General features: G+C 44.9%; 1 protein-coding gene across 2 annotated transcripts in view; it reads left to right on the forward strand.

Annotated features, from left to right (window-relative positions):
- Positions 1-31: 31 nt before the first annotated feature.
- Positions 32-23,935, forward strand: part of Hhat (hedgehog acyltransferase) — a 235,173-nt gene continuing 211,269 nt past the window's right edge. The window contains exons 1-3 of one of the 2 annotated variants that reach the window (XM_013015052.1): positions 32-104; positions 8,559-8,679; positions 18,132-18,199. In XM_013015052.1, coding sequence (XP_012870506.1) covers positions 8,589-8,679; positions 18,132-18,199 — 159 coding nt within the window. In that variant the 5' untranslated portion in view covers positions 32-104; positions 8,559-8,588. Of the gene's footprint in view, positions 105-8,558; positions 8,680-18,131; positions 18,200-23,935 lie in introns of those variants that run through there. The other variant, XM_013015053.1, reaches the window with a different exon arrangement.

Here is a 23,935-nt window from a genome sequence, read left to right on the forward strand (position 1 = left end):
GGCCGATCCCCAGGGCGGTGTCGGCCCAGCCCGCGCGCGGAGGACTCGGAAGTGCAGACCGAGGGGTGTTGGGGAGTCGTGGCGCCGCCCGGGACAGCCCGGAGGTTGGTAGCTGGTGACCGTAGGGGTCCTGGGGGAGGTTAGGAGCTGACTTCTCGGCTTTGCTGTTACCCTGTTGGGAAAGTGAACCAATCCAAGGAAAGCTCTGCCGCTTTCCGCTCCCGCCCCAGGCCCCGGGCGCGCGCCCGGGGGCGGGGCCAGGGAGTGCGCGATCCCGACGGGAGATACAAAGGCGGCGGGGCCCGCGCGCGCCCGGGCTCCGGCCCCGGACCCCGTTCGCGTCCCCGGGCCTCGGATCCCCCCTCCCGGGCCCCTCTCCCGGCTCGGCCCCCGGTTTCCGGCCCCGCCGCGCGGGATCGCAAGCCTGTCGGAGGCGCGGCCTAACCGCTGCAGAGACCCCAGAGCCCAGGGCTTCCTCTTGCTTGCTGCTCTGTGGACTCAGTTTCCCTTTTCTGGCCCCGGTGTGACCCTCAGCGGACCACCGTTTCGTGGCGGCAAAGCCCTTTCCCCCAGCATCACCGGGGCACTGGGGTGGCCGCGATGCGCCTTTGCTGTGATCCGATGATGCTCTTTCTCTGCCAGGCTGACCTGCAGATCCGCATCCTCCGTGGTTTGCTGTCCACGAGGTGGTGCTCACTGCGAATGCTTCATTCATTCATTCATTCATTCAGTCATTCACTCTCAGAGCCAAGCTCCTCCCTCAGGGCAGTTGAGCCCCATGAGAACCAACACAGGAGAGGGAAAGTTCCCCTGAAGAGATAGCTCTGTTTCCAGCTGGCCTTGGAGAACTTTCTAATGTTGCAATTTGAACTCAGGGCCTCGGATTTGCTGGGCTGGCACTCTACCACTGAAACCATGCTCCCCGTCTCCCTTTGTTGTGCTTTAGTTACTTCCTTTGGCTGGGCTCTGGTCTAGATCTTTTTGTGCAATCTTTCTACCTGTCTAACTTCCGTGTAGCCAGGATGACAGGCTTAGGCTATCCCACTTGGCTTATCTGCTGAAACAGGTCTGTACCAGCTGCCCTCCAACCAAGACTGGAGTATCTGATAGTATGACTAAGCTAAGGGATCCTTAAAGTTGGGGTCTTGAGTAGCTGGTATTACAGGTGTACACTACCATATCCAGATTTCCCTTTTATTCTTCATGGACCATCTTATATTGATTATTCTCTCTTCCTCTTTCCCCCCTTTCCAGATGTGTGTAAGAACAATTCTGGCCTGAGAGAGGAGTGGTCAGTGGTAGCTTCCGGGGATGGAATTTGTCAGAGGCTCCAGATAGGTTCTTTCTAAAGCTGATTGGAAGTGGGAAGGATAGATGGGGTTATCTCTTTCTTTAATTAAAAAAAAAAAAGGCTTGGAGGGAGAGCCTACCCTTCAGACTCACATGTTCAGGACAGGGTTTAAAATCTTTCTTTGGATAAAAAGCCTGAGCTTTATCTGGTCTTTACTGGACTTCTGTTTTAAGAAGTATCAGGGCTGGACCAGTCTAGGGTGAAGGCCACAGTCTGGGGTGAAACCATCATGTATATGTGGGAAGATGGACTCTGTAGATGGCATCCAGCATTAGCCCGCCTTGGTTTTCCTGCTTCTAGGCCCGACCAGTGGGGAAGTGCTCCTTCAATGGTGCATTGGACTTCCCTGCCTTGGGTGAGATTCAGGGTTCTTTGTAAGGGTTCTTAAGTCTGTGTGTGTGTTTTGTGCTATGGACTTCTTTGGAGTCAGTGTTCTAAAAGGCAGTGTAAAAATGGGTTGTAGATGTAGCTCAGTAGAACTTGTTGCTGTTTTTTGTTTGTTTTGTTGGTCATGGGTTTGAACTCTGGGCCTGAGTGCTGTCCCTCAGCTCTTCAGCTCAAGGCTAGCACTCTACCATTTGAACCACAGTGTAACTTTAGCTTTCTGGTGGTTTATTGGAGATAAGAGTTTCACAGCCCTTCTTGCCCCTGCTAGCTTTGAACTGTAATCCTCCTTTTTAATTTATTTTTTTTAAATGTTGGTCATGGAGCTTGAACTCAGGGATTGGGTGCTGTCCCTGAACTCTTTTGCTTAAGGTAAGCACTCTACCACTTTAGCCACAGTGCCACTTCTTGTTGTTGGTTAATTGGAGATAAGGTGTCTCATGAACTTCAATGCCCAGGCTGGCTTTGACCTGTGATCCTCAGATCTCAGCCTCCTGAGTAGCAAGGATTACAGGTGTCTAGTATTCTCTGATGCTCTGGATTTGATCCCCATTATGGAAAAAAAAAGTATATTGGAGCAATGTTAGCACAATGGTATTAGACTCCTTTAATTTGTGAATATGGTATGCTGCTTAATGTAGTAAGAAGCAAAATTCCATGCCGAAACGATGAACTTCCGTCACTGCAAAGCACTGGAGCCTGTGCAGATGATATTTTGCTATGATATGAAAGTTTCTGTGGTTTTTATTGATGACAGAATCACCAGAACTGCTCATGCTGCAGTTTATTGTCCACATTAAGAATCCATTGAGATTCAGTTAGAGATTAAAATAAAGATGGATGAGGAAAAAATGTCTGAGCCCACAGTCCCTCTGAATTCTACCTGTGTGCATGTTGAGGGGGTGGAGGGCTGGGTTTTTTTGGTTACAATTGGCTTGGAAGTTGTTTTTCTTCTTAGTTCTTGCTGGCCACAGTCATTTGCAATTGGGAGCCCTGAGTTCAAGCTCCAGGACTGTGCAAAATAAAAGATGTAAATGTCTTAAAATAATATTTGGTAAATCAAATCTAGCAAACTATAAAAAGGGCAATAAAGCCTGACCAACTTGGATTTATTCCACCAACGTAAACTTGGTTAAACATTAGAAAACCAATAAGTGCAATTAACCCTTCACAGAGATTAAAGGAGAGAAATATTTGATAAAACTCAGTGTTTATTCATGATGATGGAGGATTTACATTGCTCGGCAAACAAACCTATTGACTCAGTGCATGACAATCCCAGGAAGGTGTTTTTCAAAAATAGAAATGGAGGCTGGATATGGTGGCTCTCACCTGTAACCCCAGTTACTTGAAAAGTAGACATTGGGAGGATCAGTGTTTGAGGTCAACCTGGGCAAAACGTTGCCAAGACTCCATCTCAACTCATAAGCCAGGCAGGGGTGTACCTGCCTTCCCACCTGCAGGGAAAGCCATAGGTAAGATGATCACAGTCTGAGATTGACCCTGGGTAAAATTTCAAGACCCAACCAGAAAAATAACTAAAGCAAAACAGGGCTGGGGGAGTGGCTCAAGTAGTAAAGTATCTATCTACCAAGTATGAGGTGCCAACTCCATACCTCAGTGCTGCCACCACCAAAAGGAAGGTTGGTTAGCTGATTCTTTATTTGGGGAAATTCTATAGAGCCTAACGAGAGCAAATTGGGGGACTTCAATGACTAGAGCAGTATGAAATTATTCAGTGTGTATTGTTATGAGGCTTGAGGTTTGGGACTGAGAATCCATGAACAGGATTATAACAGGTGGTGTCTTGGTTTGTGACGGTGCTGACACTGAACTATGGTGAGAAAGAATGGACTTTTTTAGCAAATGATGCTAGATCAATTGGAAATCCACATGGTCAGTATGAATCTTGGTCATTTACCTCATCCTAGATTCAGAAACAAATCAAGATTTACCATATACTTACCGGTGAAAGGCAAAGCCAACTTCTAGAAGAAAGCAAAGTAAAATATCTTTATGACTTTAAGGACACCAAAAGTACTACTTGTAAAGAAATATATAGGTGTGAGCTTATGTCCATCTGAAGATTACATAAAGATAAGGCAAGTTACAGAATAGGGGAAGGTTTTACAATCAGTATATCCAGATCAAGAACCCAAGCCCGGCCTTCCTTAAGCTAGGAAAAGGTGGGTAGCTCTATAGAAAATGGTTAAGTGTGACTTCATCAAAGAGGATCTCTGAATTTCTACTAAATATGAAAATGTGAGCAAACCTCATATGGGATTAGGGAATTGGAAATTAAAAGTTACCATGAGGTATCATGTGTGTTTACCAGAATGGCTAAGATTAAAGAGAAGGTCAGTGGTAAGTGCAGGTTAGGGTGTGGATAAAGTGGAACTCCTGCACATTTCCAGGAGGTATGCAAGTTAGCATGACTGGTAGGAAATCTGGCTTGCTGTATCTTTTGCTAAAGCTGGCCAAACGCATCCCCTGTGACCCATCTCTCCTGTTCATAGACACTCTGGTAAGACATGCGTAGGGGCAGCAGAAGTCATGTCAAAGAATATTCTGAACACTGAGGTTCATGACAGCTCCTAGCTAGAAACAATCCACTTGTTCATTAGGGATAATGTGGGAAAATGCCTAAGTAACTTGTTTATATAATGAGATACTTTATGTTACCAAAGATGAACAGATTACTACCACTCATAAGCACATGGTCCATGGAAAGCTGGGCACAATTAGAAATCCATAAAGTGTAGGTGCTTTGTGATTCCACCCATCTGAAATGTAAAACCAGGCAGAACTAAATAAATAATGGTGGCCACTTTGGGTCGATAGTGGGTAAGCCAAGAGAGAAGGAGCTTCTGAGATACTTGTGGTAATTACTTGGATGACTTCACTTCTTAAAAACCTTCATTTGTTTTCTCTTGACTATATTTAAAAAAATTTTTTACCTAAATGTTATGCTATTGGGAAGAAAAAACCCAGTTCATTCAGATGACCCCTGACCCGGGGAGTTTAAGAGATGGTGGACCTGATTCTTGGTGACTGAAAAGTCTTTAAAAGAGGTTGAGAATTTTTAAGGAAAAAGAATGACAGATCCGATCAGTAGTTTTGTTGAGGTAAGGGTTTATAAAATCGACGTCTTTGGGGGGAAGCTGCAGCAGTTCATATAAAAAGACTTAGCGTCGTGTTTGATCGTGAGCTCGATGGTAGCGCCAGCACGAAGCCCAATGCTAACGCGAATGCTGGGCGTGACATTTTGCTTTCAGATTTACTTTTCTTCCAATTTGAGTGTTTGACGTTTATCACGATTGGATTAAAATGCAATCTGTTTTCCATCAGTCCTTTCAGTTGGGTGCTTTTCTCTCACGAGGCCCTGGACTAAAAGGTAAGGATGACATTCATTTTCTGTTGCATCTGTAACGAATCAGTTCACATTTTGTGGCTTGCCACAGGTAGCTGGCTCTCCATTTCCGTGGGATGTAATCCAACTGTGGCTTGAAAAATATTGGAAACAGAAATTGCATGCGCTTTCCCTCCCTTGCATCATTATTGTCTAAATAATACAATATAAAAAACGATTTTCATTGTATTTGGTACTTAAAGTATGTGGGAAGCTATAGGTAATGCATATTGATCCTGCACTTATTTTTTATATAAAGGAGTTGGGTAGGCACAGATGTCCACGTGTGTCCACAGGAGTATTATAGCCTTGCTCTGTGGACACCAGGAAATCTGTGGTTTTGTGATTCTGGAGATCAGAAGTCTAAGGTAGATTGGCAAGGCTCATTTCTTCCAGAAGATCTGGGAAGGAATGTTTCTATTATTTCCTTTTCCAGTTCCTGGATTTCTTTTACAGTCACTTGTGATTGTTTTATCCATTTCCAAAGCACAACTCCTTCTGTTTCTGACACCCCCCCCCCCCCCCCCCCCCCCCCGTCAGCCATGGGGTTTGAACTCAAGACCTGATCACTGTCCTCGAGCTTTCTTGCTCAAGGCTAGCATTCTACCACTTCGCATCACATCTCCATTTCCGGTTTCCTGGTGATTAATTGGAGATAAGAGTCTTGTAGAGTTTCCTGCCTGGGCTGGCTTTGAACCTTGAATCTTAGATCTCAGCTTCCTGAGTAGCTAGGATTACAGGTGTGAGCCACCAGCACCGGGCTCTTTCCTTCCTCTTGTAAAGGTCCACCCAGATAATCCAGGATAATGTCCATTATGGGAATGCTCTCACTCAGTCACATCTGCAACCTAGTCACAGGGATTCAGGCATGAGAATTTCCAGAAGCACCCTCTTGGTGGGAAGTCCACATCAGAAAGCTTCATGGTTTGGCTGCACAAATAGCCCAGTTCTGGGTTCAGTGTGGTGCATTGATATTTGTGGGTTGAAGAAATGAGTCTTAAGACTTCTATGGTTGGAGTACAGTTTCTGAAGTTAAGAGTCAAGAAGGAAACCAAGCTGGTGAAAACATGCCTCTGCGTGTGTGAAATACCATGGTGAACCCCCTTTGAGTGATGAGTGTACTCGAGCAATAATGAATGACAGGAATGTGAAATGCGTCCTTTCAGGTTTGGAAGTACTCATGGGAGGGAGGCGGATGCTGGAGAGGATGAAGGAGGTAACTGTGGTCCTCTGTACATGTGTGAAAATGGAGCAATGAGGCTTGTTGAGATTGGTTAGGGAAGGAGGGAGAGTGATGTAGGGGTGAAGCTGATCCAGGTACGTTGTTTGTGTATATGGACACGTGAAAATGAAACCCCTTTGCACAACAAAATGGTGCCAATAAAACTGTAATAATGAACACAAATAGTGGGGAAATGTGGCTCAAGTGGTAGAGCACCTGGCCTACAATGTGAGGCCCTGAGTCCATTCCTGTCAGAAAAGGATAAAAAGGAATATCAAGGTGACCTGAAGAAGGGCTCTGGAGTTAGATTTGGTGGCTGTGAATCTAAGCTCTGCTGTTTGCCAGCGGTGTGACTTGGGGCAGGTTTCTTAATCTTTCTGAACGTCAGTTTTCTCTTGTGTTAAATATGGATACCCTAAAAAAGATCATGATGATGATTCCATAAGGAAATAAATGTATGGTTCATTTTCAGCTTAGGTACAGCTTTTACTAACCAGTGGGAAACTAGAGAGGGGAAAATCTTAGTTGAGGACATGGAGAATGGACCCACTAGTATTGGTAGTTTAATGCTGGGAGCTACTGCTGTAAACACCTCCGGCGGGTGTTTGTAAGTGGGGCTAGCCTGCTTAGGGCTCCTATGAAGAGTTCAGAGCGGGAAGCTGTGTGTTGGTGGCTCGTGTCTGTAATCCTAGTACATAAGGAGGCTGAGATCTGAGAATCATGGTTTGAACCCAGTCTGGACAGGAAAGTTAATGAGACTCTTATCTCTAATGAACCAGTCAAAAGCCTAAAGGAGGGCTGGAGCTCAAGTGGTAGAGTGCTGGTCTTGAGCTAATGCTAGGGGTCAGTGCCTAGACCCTGAGTTTAAGCCCTGGTACTAGCTTGTGCTCACATGTGTGTGCGCACACATATCCACACCCCACCACAAAGTGACTTTCTGCCCTCTGATTCTACTTAGTGCCCATGTAGTTGTAAGACTGAATCTGTGTGTAAAATACACAGGAAGAATTTTGTGTACACTTGAGGAATAGCCTCGCTGATTTCATCATGGTAGCTTTGCGTGTAGAACAACAGGCTTAGCTGGGCGCTGGTGGCTCACGCCTGTAATCCCAGCTTCTCAGGAGGCTGAGATCTGAGGATCACAGTTCAAAGCCAGCTTGGCAGAAAAGTTGTGAGACTCTTTTGTCCAATAAACTACTCAGGAAAAGTTGGAAGTGGCGCTATGGCTCAAAGTGGTAAAAATAAACAAAACAGGCTCCTGTGGAGAATGACAAATAGGATTGGAAACGTTTGGGGGGGTTTCCAAGACCTTTTAGGGTTTTTGACATTTAAAAACTTCTAGTTATAATTTTAAAGGTATAGTTTTCCTTTTTTTTTTTTTTGGTACTGGGGGGTCATTAAACCTTTAAGACACATATCTATTCTGATTGGCTTTCTGGGTATATGGCTGAAATGAACAGAAAAAAGCCAGTCTGGGTGGATGGGGAGTGATTTTTCTCGGAAAAAGCGGGCAAGAGTTGGGAAAAGAAGTGTAAGACAAATCTGTTCAGGGGATGTGTGGTGCCCGTGTGTTGATGTTATTGTTGAGTGGAGGTGACCTTGGGCAGGTGTGACACGACTGTCTCCGATTCCCCCGGGGGTCAGTAGATCGAAGGGGAGTCACTAGGCAGAAGACTGTTAAGTGGTCCCCAAGGACGGTTTATGATTCTAGCTAGATTGGAATGCTGAGATGGGAAGGATTGTAATTCAAGATCAGCCAGGGCAGAGAAGTTCAAGAGACCTTTTCTCAATCAGTAGCTGGACGCAGTGGCACAAGCCTGTCATTCCAGCTGCGTGGAAGGCGGAGATCAGGTACACATTGTGGCTCTAGCCCATGGCATACCTGGGCATCTCTTCTGGCTACATTCCAGACAACTGCTACCTGCTGGGGACTTATAATCAGGGTCCCATCTCCCTAAGGTTTCATTCCACAAGCAGAGAGATGGGTGTGCCATGGACATGCCTAGGAAAAGACAGCTCTGTGTGTGTGTGTGGGGGGGCAGTTAGGGGAGGAAGTTCAGTTAGGGTTCTGTCTCTGTCATCTTGTACAACGAAGGCTGTCCCAGGAGTGACAATGAACTCAGCGATGCTAAGGGGCTTCTGTGTAGAGTCTCATGGGTAGCTTCACATGCTTTCTCTGCTTCTCTTCCCAGGCACCGCTGACCGGGGCCCTGGGAGCAGCGATGCTGTCCCGAAGGGAGCTGTCTCTTTACCTGCTCGCTTCACTGGGCTTCCACTTCTATTCTTTCTATGAAGTTTACAAAGTGTCCAGAGGTAAGGATCTCAGCTTTTCTGATCTCCTGTCAAAGAAGAAAGTGAACAGACTGTAACCAGAGGTCGAGGTGGGGGGGGAGGGGACTCGAGAGCCAGCGGGACTTGGGCCTGCTTTGCTTCCCCGCATAATTGGATCATTTGAATCAGTGACCCGAGTCTAGGACATGTTCTCTCAATGCTCGATTTCCCGTAATAGTTACTGCCTGCGTGTGTGTGTGTGTGTGTTCACACACACATGCATGAGTGCCCACGCTCTTTAGATGACAACCAGGGCCTCCTGCACTGGGGACACATGAGGTGCCACAAAGCCACACCCCCTGCTGTCACCCATGCCAGAGGTATTGGAGTCCACGGCTGTTGAAGACCGCAGAAGAATTTGCATTCAGAACTTAAAGCAAACTCTGGTGTTTCTCTTTGATTCATTCTCTCCCAGCCTGTCTCAGGCATATGGAGCCAACCTGAAGGTGTTGGAGACAGGAGGGGGCTCCTGGCGCCTGACAACCACAGCGTCTACCCATCTGCTCCAGACTTCGTCTTTTCTGGCATCACACAGTGGAAAGCATTTATTACGTAGCTCCCTTCATTTAGAAATAAGCACTGAAGGCTCCTCAAAGGTTTTAAAGTTGTATTTCTGTCGTGATGTGAGAGTTCATTTCTAAATTCTGGTTTGTTGTCTGGATGGACTACTGTTGTTTTTCACCTGTTGAAAGACATGTCAGCTGCTTCCAACTATTGGCAATGATGGATACGGCCGCTACAAACATTTGTGATCAGGTTTTTGTATGTACCATGTTCCATGCATTTGGGTAAATAGGAAGGGGTGCAGTTGCTTGATCATAGGGTAAGAGAGCTTATTTGTGTGTGAAATCATTTAACTGTCTGAACACCACGGCTGTGCCATTTTTGTGTTTCTACCCACAAAGGGTGAGAATTTCCATTAGTCCACATCCTTATTAGCAAGGGGTGTCACCAGAGTTCTGGTGAGGGACTACTCTCTCTCTCTCATAGGTATAGAGTGTTGTCTTCTTGGTTCTCCATAATGAAAGATCTTTATATTTCTCTAATGGCATAAGATGTGAAGCATCTTTTAGATGTTTATGTCTTTTTTGTTTAGGTATCTTTTTGTTTTTATTTTTGTTTGGATCATTTTTTAATTGGGTGATTCATTTTGTTATTGTCTAGGTTTACGTGTTCTTTTTTTTTTTTGTCAATTGTGGGGCTTTAACTCTGGGCCTGGGCACTGTCTCTCAGCTCTTCAATTCAAGGCTAGTGCTCTACCACTTGAGCCACAGCACCACTTCCAACTTTTTCTGCTTATGTGATCCTGAGGAATCAAACCCAGGGCCTCATGCATGCAAGGCAAGTGCTCTACCACTGAGCCACCTTCCCAGCCTATGTGTTCTTTGTATGTTTTGAGTAACAGTGTTTTATGAGATACATTGTGTGTGTGTGTGTGTGTGTGTGTGTGTGTGTGTGTGGTAGAAGGGCCACATGCCTGCATGTCAATACTAGGGTTTGAACTCAGAGCCTCGTTCTCTGGCTTAGCTTTTTTCTTCAAAACTGATGCTGTACCACTTGAATCCCACCTCCACTTGTGGCTTTAAAAATCTTTATTATTAATTTATTGTTATTATAGAGTGATGTTCAGAGGGATTACAATTACGTGAGGCAGGTCATGAGTTCGTTTCCTTTTGTACAGTGTCTTCTGTTCCCTCACTCTCTCCCAGCTCCCTCCTGTCTTTCCCCACAAGTTGTATCGTTCACTTTTGTCGGCCCCCAGTGAGCTCCATCCACTGCTGCACCTTTTCACCCTTTTCCCTGTGAGTCCGTACCTTCTCCTCCTCCAACCCTTCCGAAGATGCACACTGGAATACACCATTCATAGAGTAAAGAAGACAGAATCATCAAAAACCAAAATCGTAAAAAAATGGAAAGTCTCTCGTTTCCATATCTGCTGCTTATTTGGAAATAAGAGTTTCACAGACTTTTTTTTTCTTTTTTGGCCTGAGTTGGCTTCGAACTTGGATCCTCAGATCTCTGTCTTCTCAGTAACTGGGATTATAGCTTCAGATACATCTTTTATGAGTGTTTTTCCCCCCTAGTTTGTGGCTTGCATTTACATTTTTTCACAATGATTTATTTTCTTTTTCAGTACTGGGATTTGAACTGAGACCTTATGCTTTCTTAGCCTGGGTTCCATCACTTGAGCCATACTTTCAGCTCTGCTTTTTTTTTTTTTGCTAGTTATTTTGGAAATGATTGTCTAGTAGATTTTTTTAAACTAGCTTATTTATTCTTTACTTCATACATCATGTCTTTTGTATTGGGGCTAAACTCCATCCTTAAGGCTGGGTGCTGAGGGCTCACATCTGTAATCCTAACTACTCAGGAGGTTGAGATATGAGGATCACAGTTTGAAGTCAGCCTGGGCAGAAAAGTCTATGCGACTCTTATCACCAATAAAGTACTCAGAAAAAGCTGGAAGTGGTGCTGTGCTACCCTTGAGCACAAAGAGGCTCAGGAACAATACCCAGGTCCTGAGTTCAAGTCCCAGGACTGGCAAAAAAATAGGAAAGAAAGAAATTTATGAAGAATGGGCTCATACAATTATGAGGCTAGGACAGCCCAGGAAAGATACTGATATAATTCAGTCTGAGTCTGAAGGTCTGAAAAGCAGGATATCAGATTGTATAAATCCCAGGTGAGGACAAGAGAAGATGGAATGAGATGATCCGATTCAAGTAATGAGGTTGGAAAGACAAGAAGCTAATTCTTCTTCTCTCTACTGTTTGTTCCATGCAACTCTTCAAAAGATTGGGCAAAGTCTTCCTGCATTGGAGAGAGCAATACCTTGCTCAGTCTGCTGATTCCAGTGCTAACTAATTGCATCTAATCCCCCTTATAGACACACCCAGAAATAATATTTAATCTGGGCACCCTATAACCCAGTCAGGTTGACACATAGAAGGAACCATCCAAATGGGTGTTGGATTGTATCAAATGCTCGTTTTGCACCTATTGATCATTTTTCTTCCCCAGCCGGTTGCTGGGAGGAATTGTGTGAATGGGCTTCATTCTGTGGTGTTTTGCTTTTCATGTCTCTGGACCCAGCTCAGCTGGCAGTTCTGCTTCCCGAGTTGTCAGCTGGGGCTGCACTTCTCTGGTGGCTGGATGGAGCTAAAGCATCCAAGATGGTTCACTTGCACGGTTGGCACTTGGTGCAGTCTGTGCCGGGAGCTGCACTGGAGGCTGGGAGTAGTGTGGTTCTCTCTAAAGTGGTATCTCCATCCACATGGCTCATGTTTCTCACAAGTAAAACTCCTTCCAAGAAGCAAGTGCCCTGAAAGGTTAGGAATTGCTCCAAGCCCAGCCTGGGGGAGTTGCTTGCTTGGGTCACTTCTGCTTCATGTATTAGTCAAAGCAAATCATGGGGCCAGTAGAGAGTCCAAGGGAGGAAATGCTGCCCTCCTTTTTAGGCTGAGCCATTGCATTTATAGGAAGAGAAGGTATCAATGATGCTGAATCTGAAATCTCTCTGCCACATGATGGCATCTTCCTGTGTATGTGTGTGCTGGTATTGGGGCTTGAATTCAGGGCCTGGTGTTTTTTGCTTGGCTTTAAAATAAAAATCTCAAAACTGATACTCTACCATTTGAGCCGCACCTTCATTTCTGACTTTTGATTGGAGGTAAGAGTGTCCCGGGGGCTGGGTTGGAACTGCGATCCTCATATCTTGGCCTCTCGAGTAGCTGGGATTACAAGCGTGAGGCAGCGGGACCTGGCAAATGTCATCTCAGTGAGGCTGAAAAAAATGTTACTTGTCCAAGATCACTCATGGAATGAAGCAGTGAAGCAGAAGTCGAATCCAGGTCTTGATACGTCTTCCTATTCTCTCACTCATGTTTAATGATATTTCCCAAACACAGCTTGTTTTAAACATGAAATTCCTTTGTCTCTTTTACTATTAAACTTTCAAGTGGGAAAAGTTTCTTTCTGCTGAGCCAGTACTTTTATTTCTTCCAGTACCGTGGTAATTGCTGGGCTGGAGGACCCTCTGAGGAGAGTCCCAGATTTTCCTGCTCCTCAGATGGCCCAGATGCTGTGGTGGTATTTGGCGAAGGATGGAATATTCCTTAGCCTGAGGCTTCTTCTTCTTCTTCTTCTTCTTTTTTTTTTTTAATTCCTGTGATTTTCCTTCCATGGTCAGTGCCAAAGTGTTTCTCAGGAGACTCTCAGGAAATAGCTGCTTCTAAGCCTTTCACCGGCTCAGCCCCTGGAAGCCGGATTTCCTCTCTGCCAAAATTGTGCTTCACCGTTCGTATGGAGCTTCTGGGATCCGTGTCTCACTTCCTCCTAGGAAAAGTGCTACTTTCCTACATGAAAGAAGTAGTCACTGAGAAAATGGTCTCTTCTGTGAACTTCCATCAGGCATTTATGCCAGAGCCAAATGCTGTGCCTAGAACATACTAGAAAGCTCACAGTGTGGCTAGGCACAGTGCCTCTGATGAGCGTCTGCTTGGCTTGTCTTCCCAGGCACAAGGCAGCATCCTGTCCACTCTTCCCACCATCCCCAGTTGCAGAATTCCATCAGGGACAGCTGACTGATTTGAACTTTGTCGGGTGGGATCTATCAACAAAGTTCACAGCAGGGATTGAACAAAATACTACTTTGTCCCTCGCAACCCTGTGAGTAGGCCTCCTGGGGATGAGGGTGGGAGTGGGCGGCTGTGTTGCATAGCTGGTCTATAGCATCGTGGCTGCTGAAGGCTGGATGCCTGTGGGTTAATAGAGGTAGAAAGATGTCTTTAGCTGGGTGCTAGGGGCTCAACCCTGTAATCCTAGCTACCTACTCAGGAGCCTGAGATCTGAGGATCACAGTCCAAAGCCAACCCAGGAAGGAAAGACTCTGAGTTTCTTATCTCCAGCTGTCCAGCAAAAAGCCAGACATGGAGGTATGGCTCGGGTGATAGAGAAAGTCTTTAGAGAAAAAGATAAAGGAAAGTGCGCAGGCCCTGACAAACCCCAGGAATAAAGTAAAAGCAAAAAGAAAAAGAAAAAGAAAAGTCTTCATGTCTCTGCTTACTTGAACATAAGGAAAGATATGATGAACCAAGTAGTTTGTATTTTTTTTTTTTGCCAGTCCTTCCTGGGGTTTGAACTCAGGGCCTGGACACTGTCTCTGAGCTTCTTTTGCTCAAGGCTGGCACTCTACCACTTGAGCCACAGCACCACTTCTGCCTTTTTCTGTGTCTGTGGTACTGAGGAATCAAACCCAGGGCTTCATGCGTGGTAGGCAAACCCTCTACCACAGAGCCACATTCCCATCCCCATTCTTTTATAGAATAAACTTGGAAAGCGTGACTATCTCTGCCTTCAAAGTGGGTCTGCTCAGTTTAACACAGTTTTTAACACAACACCATCGGGGATTGGAGGCCATTGTGAGAGCATCAGTTTACCACCTACTGGTTCATATTAAACTCTTCTGTTTCTTCTTGTACCTGTCTGACCATTTGTAGCTTTCTAGGACTTTCTCCTTTCATATAGCATTTCAATTGGTTAGGATATTGTGGTGCACATTTTTTTCATTTACTTATTGCTTTATGTAGTTATCTTTTCATGTGTGTGTTTGAATGTGTATATTTTTTCTTTCTGGCAGTACAGGGGTTTGAACTCAGGGCCTCGTGCTAAGTAGGCAGCCACTTTACCACTTGAGCCATGTCCAGAGCCCTTTATTACTTGTTATTTTCCAGATAGGATTTCATGGGCTTTGCCTGGGCCAGCCTCAGACCATTACCCTCTACCTCTTGCACAACTGGGCTTATAGATACATACCACTATATCTGGCTTGAGATAGTCTCACTAACTTTTTTGCCCAGGCTAACTTCAAAACACAATCGTCTATTGAGCATCTAGGGTTACAAGCATGTGCCACTGTGCCCACCCCTCTCTATTTAATTTTGTTCACTTTCGCTGCTCTGCCTCCCTCCATGCTTATTGTAGATTTTACTTCTATTCTCTCCCTCCTCCCCCTCTCCCTCCTTTGTTCTGTTTCTCCACTTCTCCCTCCCTTATGCTTATTTCTTTCTTGGATCAACTGTGCCAGTGATCTCAGTCATCCTTTCAGCTTTGACTTTTGTTAGATTTCTCAATTGTTTCTTTTTGTTCTCTGATTCATTGATTTCTGCCTGCATCTTATTATTTCGTCCCTTATTGTTCCTGCAGTTTGCTCTGTTTCTTTATTATTCCAGCTTCACGAGTTGAAGATTTAAGTTCACTTGTTTTGTAAGGAATGTACTTGTGCTGTTGTACCGTGCCTGGTTGTTTTTTTTTCTCAGAAGGATTCCTAGAGGAGGAACTATAAGGTGGATGTATGTGAATGTGTTCAAGGTCTTTCTAGACTCCTGCTGTTCTTTGGGAATCAGTTGGGGCGGATTGGAGGTTTTCAAATGCAGAAACAATGGGCCTCTCATTCTGCGATTGGATGTACTCTTCCCCACAAAAGCTTGTATCAGACCAGGGGTCTGTGTGTGTGTGTGTGTGTGTGTGCACGTGATCCTTCTATCCTGATTATTATTAGACTGTAGTTACCTCCACCCCCACCCCAGAACTAATTTCCCATCGAAATGTTGTAGTTAGAGACTTTAAGTAAATGGTTTGCCACCTTTAATCATTGGCAGTGATTAAATGGAAATTTCTTGTTAAGTAGGTAAGATAAGGACCTCCTGTGTCCTTCGGCTAGAGGTGGGGAAAAATCAACAGCTGACTAATGATCAGGATTCATCCATGGGAATGACTTCATTTCTATACGCTCAGGCAGTTTTGCTGAGTGCTGACATTTGGGGAATGGAACCCGGGCACTAGAGAAAGAACAGTTGGCGCTCCACAGCCCCAGGATCTTCCCTGTGTGGCTTGAAGGGGATTCCAGGCTCCCTGCCTGGGCAGAGAGGTGTGAGGACTGTCACAATTTCTGGGAAGATGGCGGTGTGGCAGGTGCTCGGCTTTGATGCCGTATCAACTAATTTCTGTGGCTGTGAATTTTCATCCAGTTTTAATCTTGAAGGCAATTGATGTCCCAAGGGTTTATGAATATTGCAGTTGCAGGTTTATGTTCCGTCCGTAGCATTTGTGCCAAGACAGCAGACAAAGATGATTTGTAAGAATGGTCAAAGCTGCATCTGGGCGCTGGTGGCTGTAATCCTGTCTACTCAGGAGTCTGAGATCTAAGGATTGTGGTTTGAAGCCAGCCTAGGCAAGAAAGTTTGTGACACTTTTATTTCCAATTAGTCCACACACACACACACACACACACACACACACACACACACACACACACAGAGCCAAAAGTGGAGCTGTGGCTGAAGTGATAGAGTCCAGGCCTTGAGTTCAAGCCTCAGGACTGACATGCTCACATACACAAACATTGTTAAAAATGTGAAGGAGGATTTTTTTTTTGTCAGTCATGGGACTTGAACTCTGGGCCTGGGTGCTGTCCCTTAGCTCTTCAGTTCAAGGTAAGTGCTCTACCACTTGAGCCACAGCACCACTTCCAGTTTTCTGATGGTTAATTGGAGATAAAAGTCTCATGGATTTTCCCGCCTGGGCTGGCTTTGAGAACCTCGATCCTCAGTTTGCAGCCTCCTGGGTAGCTAGGATTACAGGTGTGAGCCACAGACACCCAGCTAGGATTTTTTTTTTTTTTTGTCTAGAACTATGCTATCCAATAGTGGGACTACTGTCCCCACATTTAAAATGTGGCTGGCCTGAGTGGACAGGTACAGAAAAGATGCTATGTACTTTGTATTACAAAGAATCAGTAAGGGGGCAGGGAAGGAATATACAAACAAAGAAGGAAAAAAAGAGAATGAAATAAACCTTCCTGTGTTTTATTTCACTGAGGCTTGGGGGAGGGGTATGGTTCTGGGAATCAAAATTTCAGTGAAATAAAATACAAGAAAATCTATTTCACTTACATTTTTTCCCCTTTGTTGCTCTTAGAAAGTAATGTGTGTGTGTGTGTGTATTGATTGGATCTGTCCTAGACAGTGCTGAGCAGGTTCTCGTAATGAGTTTCCCAGGTGCACTGGAGAGCTTTTCCAGCTGAGGAAGGACGTTGGCCCTTAGGTCCCTAGATGGACCCTTGGCTGAACTTTGCCCTTCTCTCGGGCTGTAGGAGGCAGCAAGCACATTTTTCCCACTAGAGGGAGCTGCAGTCCAGCTTCAGGAAGTCTGGCCTCCAATGCCAGCTTTATTGCGGCTGCATACACACTTAGGGCTGGGAGGGTTTCCCCCTCCCCTTCCTGAATGGGGACTGAGACTGGGGCTACTGCTTGTGTCTGGTGTGCGTCACTTTGTCTCCATTCTACTCTGAAACCAGCGTCGTCTTGTGATCATGTTTTCATGACACTACCCACCCACCCTGCACCCCCACCCCCGCTTGCTTTTCAGGGGATGATTCAGAGGCTATAGCTCTTAGCTTTGGAGCTGACAGGTATTGATTTTCCTTTGTCTTATCCCATACACACTTTATACCATGCACTGTGTGAACCAGGCCTGAGAATTAACCCTATATCACCCATTACTTACTGTATCGGGTAAGTACTCTTGTAGTTTCCTCTTGGTGGTATGTGCATCTTCTCCTTCATCATGCTAGTCTTACCTTGCTTCATTGCTAGTATCTCCTACTGTGCTTCATTGTACACCATTAAGATGCTTTTTGGGGGCTGGGAAGGTGGCTCAGTGGTAGAGCGCTTGCCTTGCATACCTGAGGCCCTGGGTTCGATTCCCCAGCACCACATAAGCAAAAAGAAAAAAGCCAGAAGTGGCGCTGTGGCTCAAGTGGTAGAGCGCTAGCCTGGAGCTGAAGAGCTGAGGGACAGCTCCCAGGCCCAGAGTTCAAGCCTCACGACTGGACCCGCCCCCCCCCCCAAACAAAAGATACTTTTGGATGAAGACTTTGTTATATCCTTTGTTTGAAAGCCTTTGTAGGATTGAGGTTGTTGCTCAAGTGGTAGAGCAGTTGCCTGGCATGTGCAAGTTCAATTTCCAGTACTGTAAAATAGAGAAAAGGCAGATATATTGTATGCCAATACACATACTTTTCTCCATGATTTGATTCCATTTTATTATTCAAATGCAGCCACAGTCGCTGTCCATGTGTGCATGGTCTGTGTAAAATGTTTTCATCACCTAAGCTGGTGCTACCCGCCTATAATCCCAGCGACTGTAGATGCTGAGATCTGAGGGTAGTGGTTCAAACCCAGTCCCTGACAGAAAAGTCAGTAAGACTTAGGTCAGAGAGAAGCGGGAAGACAGGCAAGCAGCAGGTTTGCCACCTGCCATCCACTTCACAGGCTATTTTCCTGGCGTGCCTTGGATTTCTTTCAGGGCTTTTGTGCTTAAGTGACCCAGTTTTGTTTAGACTTACAATTCATGCACATTGTTTTTCTTGTCAGAACATGAAGAGGAACTGTACCAAGAGTTTGAGTTGGAGACCAGCGCTCTTTTTGGAGGATTAAAGAAGGTACAAAGTAGATACGTGATAAAGCTTTTCATGTTTCAAATCTCATTTTACTATTTTGTAAGTAGTAAATAGTGCTGTTTGGGATTGACCGGCAACAGTTTATTATAAGAGGTCAGTGTTCTGTGTTGGATAAGGTATTCCTCTTACTCTTTGTGTGTCTTTCTGTCTGTCTGTCTTTCTCTCTCTCTGTCTCTCTCCTAGTGGGGACAGACTAACAATAAAGATCATGTGAAGCTGCCACAGTTTGATCTAAATGACACAAAGATATGTTGTGTATTTTTCATGACTAGAACAAAATACCGTAGGCAAGGCATTTTATAAAGCAGTCGTTTTGTGGGTACAGCTGTGATGTGCAAAATGGTGGAGCCTTGTGTGGTGATGACCTCATTGCTGGCAGGGCGCCAGGGTGGCGCAGGGCATGGCGTGCCAGGGCCGGTGCGCATGTGTGTGTTCATCTGCCTCTGCCTGGCCTCACTTCTTATAAAGCCACCGGGATTCAGTCCTGGGAGCGCTCCCCTAATTACCTCATTTAATCCTAATTATTCCCCAAGACAGGACCTCTATCCGCCATCGCTGGATTAATTTCCACCTCTTAATACCTCACAGTGGAGATTAAATTTCAACCCACGAAGCCAGGGGGGGAGAGGATGGGGGGGACCCTTTGTGTCAGTGCAGGTTGTGACCCAGCGCTTCAGATCATTCTGCGTCCTCTGGTATTATCCTCCCCCCCTCCACTCCCCCAGCCCTCCACAGGCTCGAGTCTCACCAGCAGGGCTGGGAGATGCTCGCTCATCTCTGTATCTTTGCCTGGAACAGAGCAGGTGGGGATTTCGTTGAAGGTGAGGTGGGAGAGAGCGCATGTATGGGAGGAAAGGCTAGGCTGACATTTATTGTCACAGGAAGGGACGGACCGGACCTGAGCAAGCGTACCCGGCCTTCTAGGAGGTGGAGGCTGGCCTGCCAGGAGCTCCAGAAACTGGCAGGATGGGCAGTGGAGACGGCTGTATTAGGGAGATGGTGACCCAAGCAAAGCTTCCTTCAGAACAGGGGAAGGGAGCAGGGCGGGGCCTGGCCTCCATCTGAAGAATCATAGCCCCAGTCCGGAGCACTTTTCATCCTTGGCTGCCTTTCTCTCCCTCCCTCCGTCCCTTCCTCCCTTCCTCCTTTCCTTCTTTCCTTTCTTTCTTTCCCCTTCCTTCCTTTCCCCCCTCCTTCCCTCTTTCTCTTCTTCCTTCTCTTCCTTCCTTTATTTCTTTGCCTTTTCTTCCTTCCTTTTCATCCTTTATTTTCCTTTTCTTTCTTCCTCTTTCTTTTCCTTTCCCTTCCTCCCTCCCTCCCCCATTTGTCTCTCTCACTTTCTTTCTTTTCATTTATCCTTCCCCCTCCCTCCTTCTCTTTCTCTTTCCCTTTCTTCCTTCCTTCCATCCTTCCTTCCTTTCTTTCTTTTTCCTTTCTTCCTCCCTCCCCTATCTCCCTCTTTCTCTCTCCCTTCCTTCTTTCCTTCCTTTCCTTCCTTCCCTTCCCCTTCCTTCCTTCCTTCCTCCTCCTCCTCTGTCATCATCTTCTTTCTTTCTCTCTCTCTCTTTCTTTCTTTCTTTTTCCTTTCTTCCTCCCTCCCCTATCTCCCTCTTTCTCTCTCCCTTCCTTCTTTCCTTCCTTCCCTTCCTTCCTTCCTTCCTTCCTTCCTTCCTTCTTTCCTCCCTTCCTCCTCCGTCTTCATCTTCTTTCTCTTTCTTATTTCTTCCTTTCTTCTTCTTTCTTTTCCTTTCCCTCCCTCCCTCCCTCCCTCCCTCCCTCCCTCCCTTCCTCTCTTTCTTCCTCTCTTTCTTGGGTATGTTGCCTCTCTTAGGATTTTCTAGCAAGCATTGTAGGAAGGTTTATTTCTGCCCACTGAAGAGCTACTCTTCTAGGGTGGTTGGGAACAGAATCTTCTTAAGTGAAGCAACATAGGCCAAAGGGAATGTCTGACTTGGGGTTGTTCTCTCTGCAGGTTTGGGGGCTGGGCTCAGATTTATTTGCTTTACTGTTATGAGTGTGCGGCAGCCTGAGAAAATATTTAACCGATCCCATGTTGAACACCACTCCTTTTATTGGTAAAATATTTACTTATTTGTGCAGCTACCGGGGTTTAAGCTCAGGGCCTGGGTGCTGTTCCTTAGCTTTTTTTTTTTTTCCTCTGGTGCTTTACCAACTTCAGCCCTGGCTTTTGGATGGTTCATTAGAGAGAGGAGTCCTATAGACTTTTCTTTCTGGGCTAGCTTTGAATAAACCTTAGTCTTCAGAGTCGCTAGGATTACAGGCATGAGCTGCGGTGCTTGGCTTTAAAATGTCTATTTCTAGCATTAGGATTCTTTGAAGTCAAAGCCACAGCTGGGGTATAGGTTTTTGATGGATACCTTTTGCAGTTCCTTGCGTGGGTACTCTCAATGTTAGGAACTTCCAGAAGGTAAAATGAAACGGACAGGTAAACACTCAGACCCTATACAAGTGCTCCCTCCACAGGTTGCATTAGAGAGAAGGGGACAGAGTTTATTTCAAAATAGGGCGAGCTGAATTCTTCACTTTGGAGCTGACATTTGAAGGGAGGCTTGGGCAAGTGGAAGGGAGGGAGGGGACATTTTCTTCTCTCAGTACAGCTCCCTGAAAGTGGTGCCTGTCAGCATTTTTAAAAAGGTTATTACCTCTTAAAATGGTGACATGACAGTTGATAAGTCTGCGGGAAAGAAATTAGAAGCAGCAGTTAAAGATAAGAGTCAGATCATGAAACACAGGGGAGATGGCAGCTGGGTCGGGGGGAGGGCTGCAGGCTGATGGTGGTTTGGAGGAAAGAAATGGCAAGGGGGCAGGATGGCTGAAACCTTCGTTGGACTTGACAGTAGCTTCTAGACAGTTTGAGGTGGTTGAAGGTTTGCCTATTACAGTTCTGCTGCCAGACTTCATGGAGTAACCTAGGTGAGGTCTTCTTCTACACATAGACACACACTACACACTTTATAAAGCAGTACCTGGAAGACTTCTTTGTACAGTAGAGCCTTGTTTTCACACACAGTGCTTATGAGTACGAAGAACTCTAAGAGGGCAGGAATAGTAACATCTAACTTTGCAACCTTATAATTAGCCTTACAATAGCAAGGCCTCAAAAAATTGAGTAAAAACTCAGTTTTGTTCCTCTCCACGGAAATCTTTAGTAAAAGGCGAAAGATTTATGCGATCTGAAGAGAAACCAGAGTATACTCTGGGTGGCGTGTAATTCCTTATGCCAGTAACTGCAACTCCTACTTCACACATGGTGTGTTCTTTTTGTTTTAAATCTTGAAAAACTGCTTTCTAAGTAAAGTTGTTTGTATCTGGAATTCAATAAATAAACTTCTCATCATGGGAAATATATTGAGTTAAGGAAAAATTTTAGAACTAAGCTTGAAAAGACTTACAGGGGACTATGGGTATGCAAATGAAAGCCTGAGTCATCCACTTTGAGATTCCACAAACGCCTCAGCGTTGGCAATGAGTGCACTGAGCCACCACTAGGGGGCGAAGCGAGGTCTGTGTTGCTGAGTTCTAAGCCTTGTGGTTGAACCATGGAAACTGGTATCCTTTTTGTATCTTAAGATTTCGAGTAATATTCCTGTTGCTTTTTAAAAAAGGTATTTTATATTGAAATAAGGATGTTCTTATGGAAAGTTGCAACAATAGCTCAGAGAAATTCTATGGATCTCAATCTTGTTCCCCAGTGGGGGATTTTATTAGTGTATATATGAATTGGACTTTCATTGAAATATTCCCATACATGTACTTTTGATCAAATTTAGTCCCGATATTGCCTTTTTGTTTTCTCCATTTTATGCTTTTTTAATAATATTTTAATGAGTTCCATGATTCTATTTTCAAACACATATAAGAAGTATTCATTCCCCCATCAACTTCCCCTTCCTTCTTTCCATGCTTCCCACCCCTGACCAGTTCTCATCATTTTTTTTTGGGGGGGGGGAGTCTAGATTCTGCATATGAGAGAGAACCTGTGATACTTTGTCTTTCTCAGTCTGGTGTATTTGGGTGTAACACGATTTCAGGTTCTATTCATTTTTTTTCTGCAAATAACATGATTTCATTCTTCTCTATGGTTGAATCTTAAGTAATTATAAGGAGCTCTTAAATCCAGGCATTTGACATGGGTGCCGTCCACAGACAGATTGTCTCCCTTCCTCATCCCCAACTCCACATGTGTACAGTGTTTATGTAGGTTATGCACATAGCTAGGATTCTTAGCTATGTGCAAATTGTCTCCTCTGTTATTATGTACTGATTATTTTCAGCCCAGGCAGTTGCTTTCTCTAAAGTCGACTTCATCTGATTTCAGCACAGCCTCTCCTTTTTGTTTTGATCAATGTAAATGTAGTATATCATTGTCCATCCTTTACTTCAGCCTTCCCCTGCTGTTACATTGAAGTGAAGGTCTTACAGATATCATAGCAATGAATCATTTCTTAACCATCCATTCTACTCATTTTTGTCTTTGTGTGTGTGCATGTGTGCATGCATATGTGTGTGTGCCCACGTGTCCATGAGTGCCAGTTCTAGGGCTTGTACTCTGGGTCTGGGCACTGACTTTTGTACTTAAGGTTAGCACTGTACTACTTTGAGCTCCACATCAATGTCTGGATTTTTAGTAGTTAATTGGACTTTCCTGCCTGAGCTGGCTTTGATCAAGAGTCCTCAGGTCTCAGCCTCCTGACTATCTAAGATTACAGGCATGAACCACTGATGTTGGGCTTTTGTCTTTCTTTAAAAAATTTTTAAAAATATCTTTTGTTATGCTTAGGTAGTTGCATAAAGAGGTTTTCAACTCAACATGTCAATTTACTATGTGTCTTTATCCATACCGCCCTTTTCCTCGTCATTATCTTTTAATGAGTGTGTTTAATTTGGTTGGGATTCATGCCGCTTCCAGAATCTGTATGTTTATATGAATTTTGCTAAATTTGGAAACTTTTGTTTTGCCATTATTTCTTTACAGAGCTTTTTAGCTTTTCCTCCTCTTATTCTTTCTAGAAAATTCAGTAACACATCTATTAGATCTTTTGCTGTTGTACCATAGTTCTCAGAAGTTTCTTGTTTTGGGTCATTTTTTCTCTTTGTGGTTCAAACAGTAATTTCTGTTGTGCTCTCAGTTTAACAGTGTCTTCCCTGGTCACGTGCCTCTGCTGCTAATCCCATCCAGTCAGTTGTGTTAATTTTGCTTGCTGCTGTTCCTTAAGTCCTGGACCCCTTCGCCAAACAGTGCTCTCCTTCCACCTTTGAGTCAGATGGTGACTGCTGTTATACAGCACCCATGGATTTGAGCTGTTCCTTAGTGGGAGAGAGAGAGAGAAATGTGCCTTCTGGATCTTGTCCAGAACCAGAAGCCAGCATGTCGAATTGTGTTAAAGTGAGCTTTAGGCATAACAACAAAGATAACTATTTTATCAACACACAATTCATTTCTGAAGTGAGATGGTTGAAGCAGTCAGAGGAAAGAGAGGACAATGCATTCTGAAGATGAACAGCTCCTTGGTCTAGATCCCATTTGTTCTGTCCCCAGCCTCCCTACTCCCTCAGCCTCCCAAGAAGGCTGACTGTATTCATCTGCTTCCTGATGTTTTAACAACATACCCCAAGCTTAGTCTTGGAAAAGAACAGTTTGAGGGTTTTAGGGGCCGAAAGTACAAGACTGGTAGCTCCACCTTTAGCTGCATCCAA

The sequence above is a fragment of the Dipodomys ordii genome, unplaced genomic scaffold, assembly GCF_000151885.1.
Source record: "Dipodomys ordii isolate 6190 unplaced genomic scaffold, Dord_2.0 Scaffold26, whole genome shotgun sequence".
Lineage (NCBI taxonomy): Eukaryota > Metazoa > Chordata > Mammalia > Rodentia > Heteromyidae > Dipodomys > Dipodomys ordii.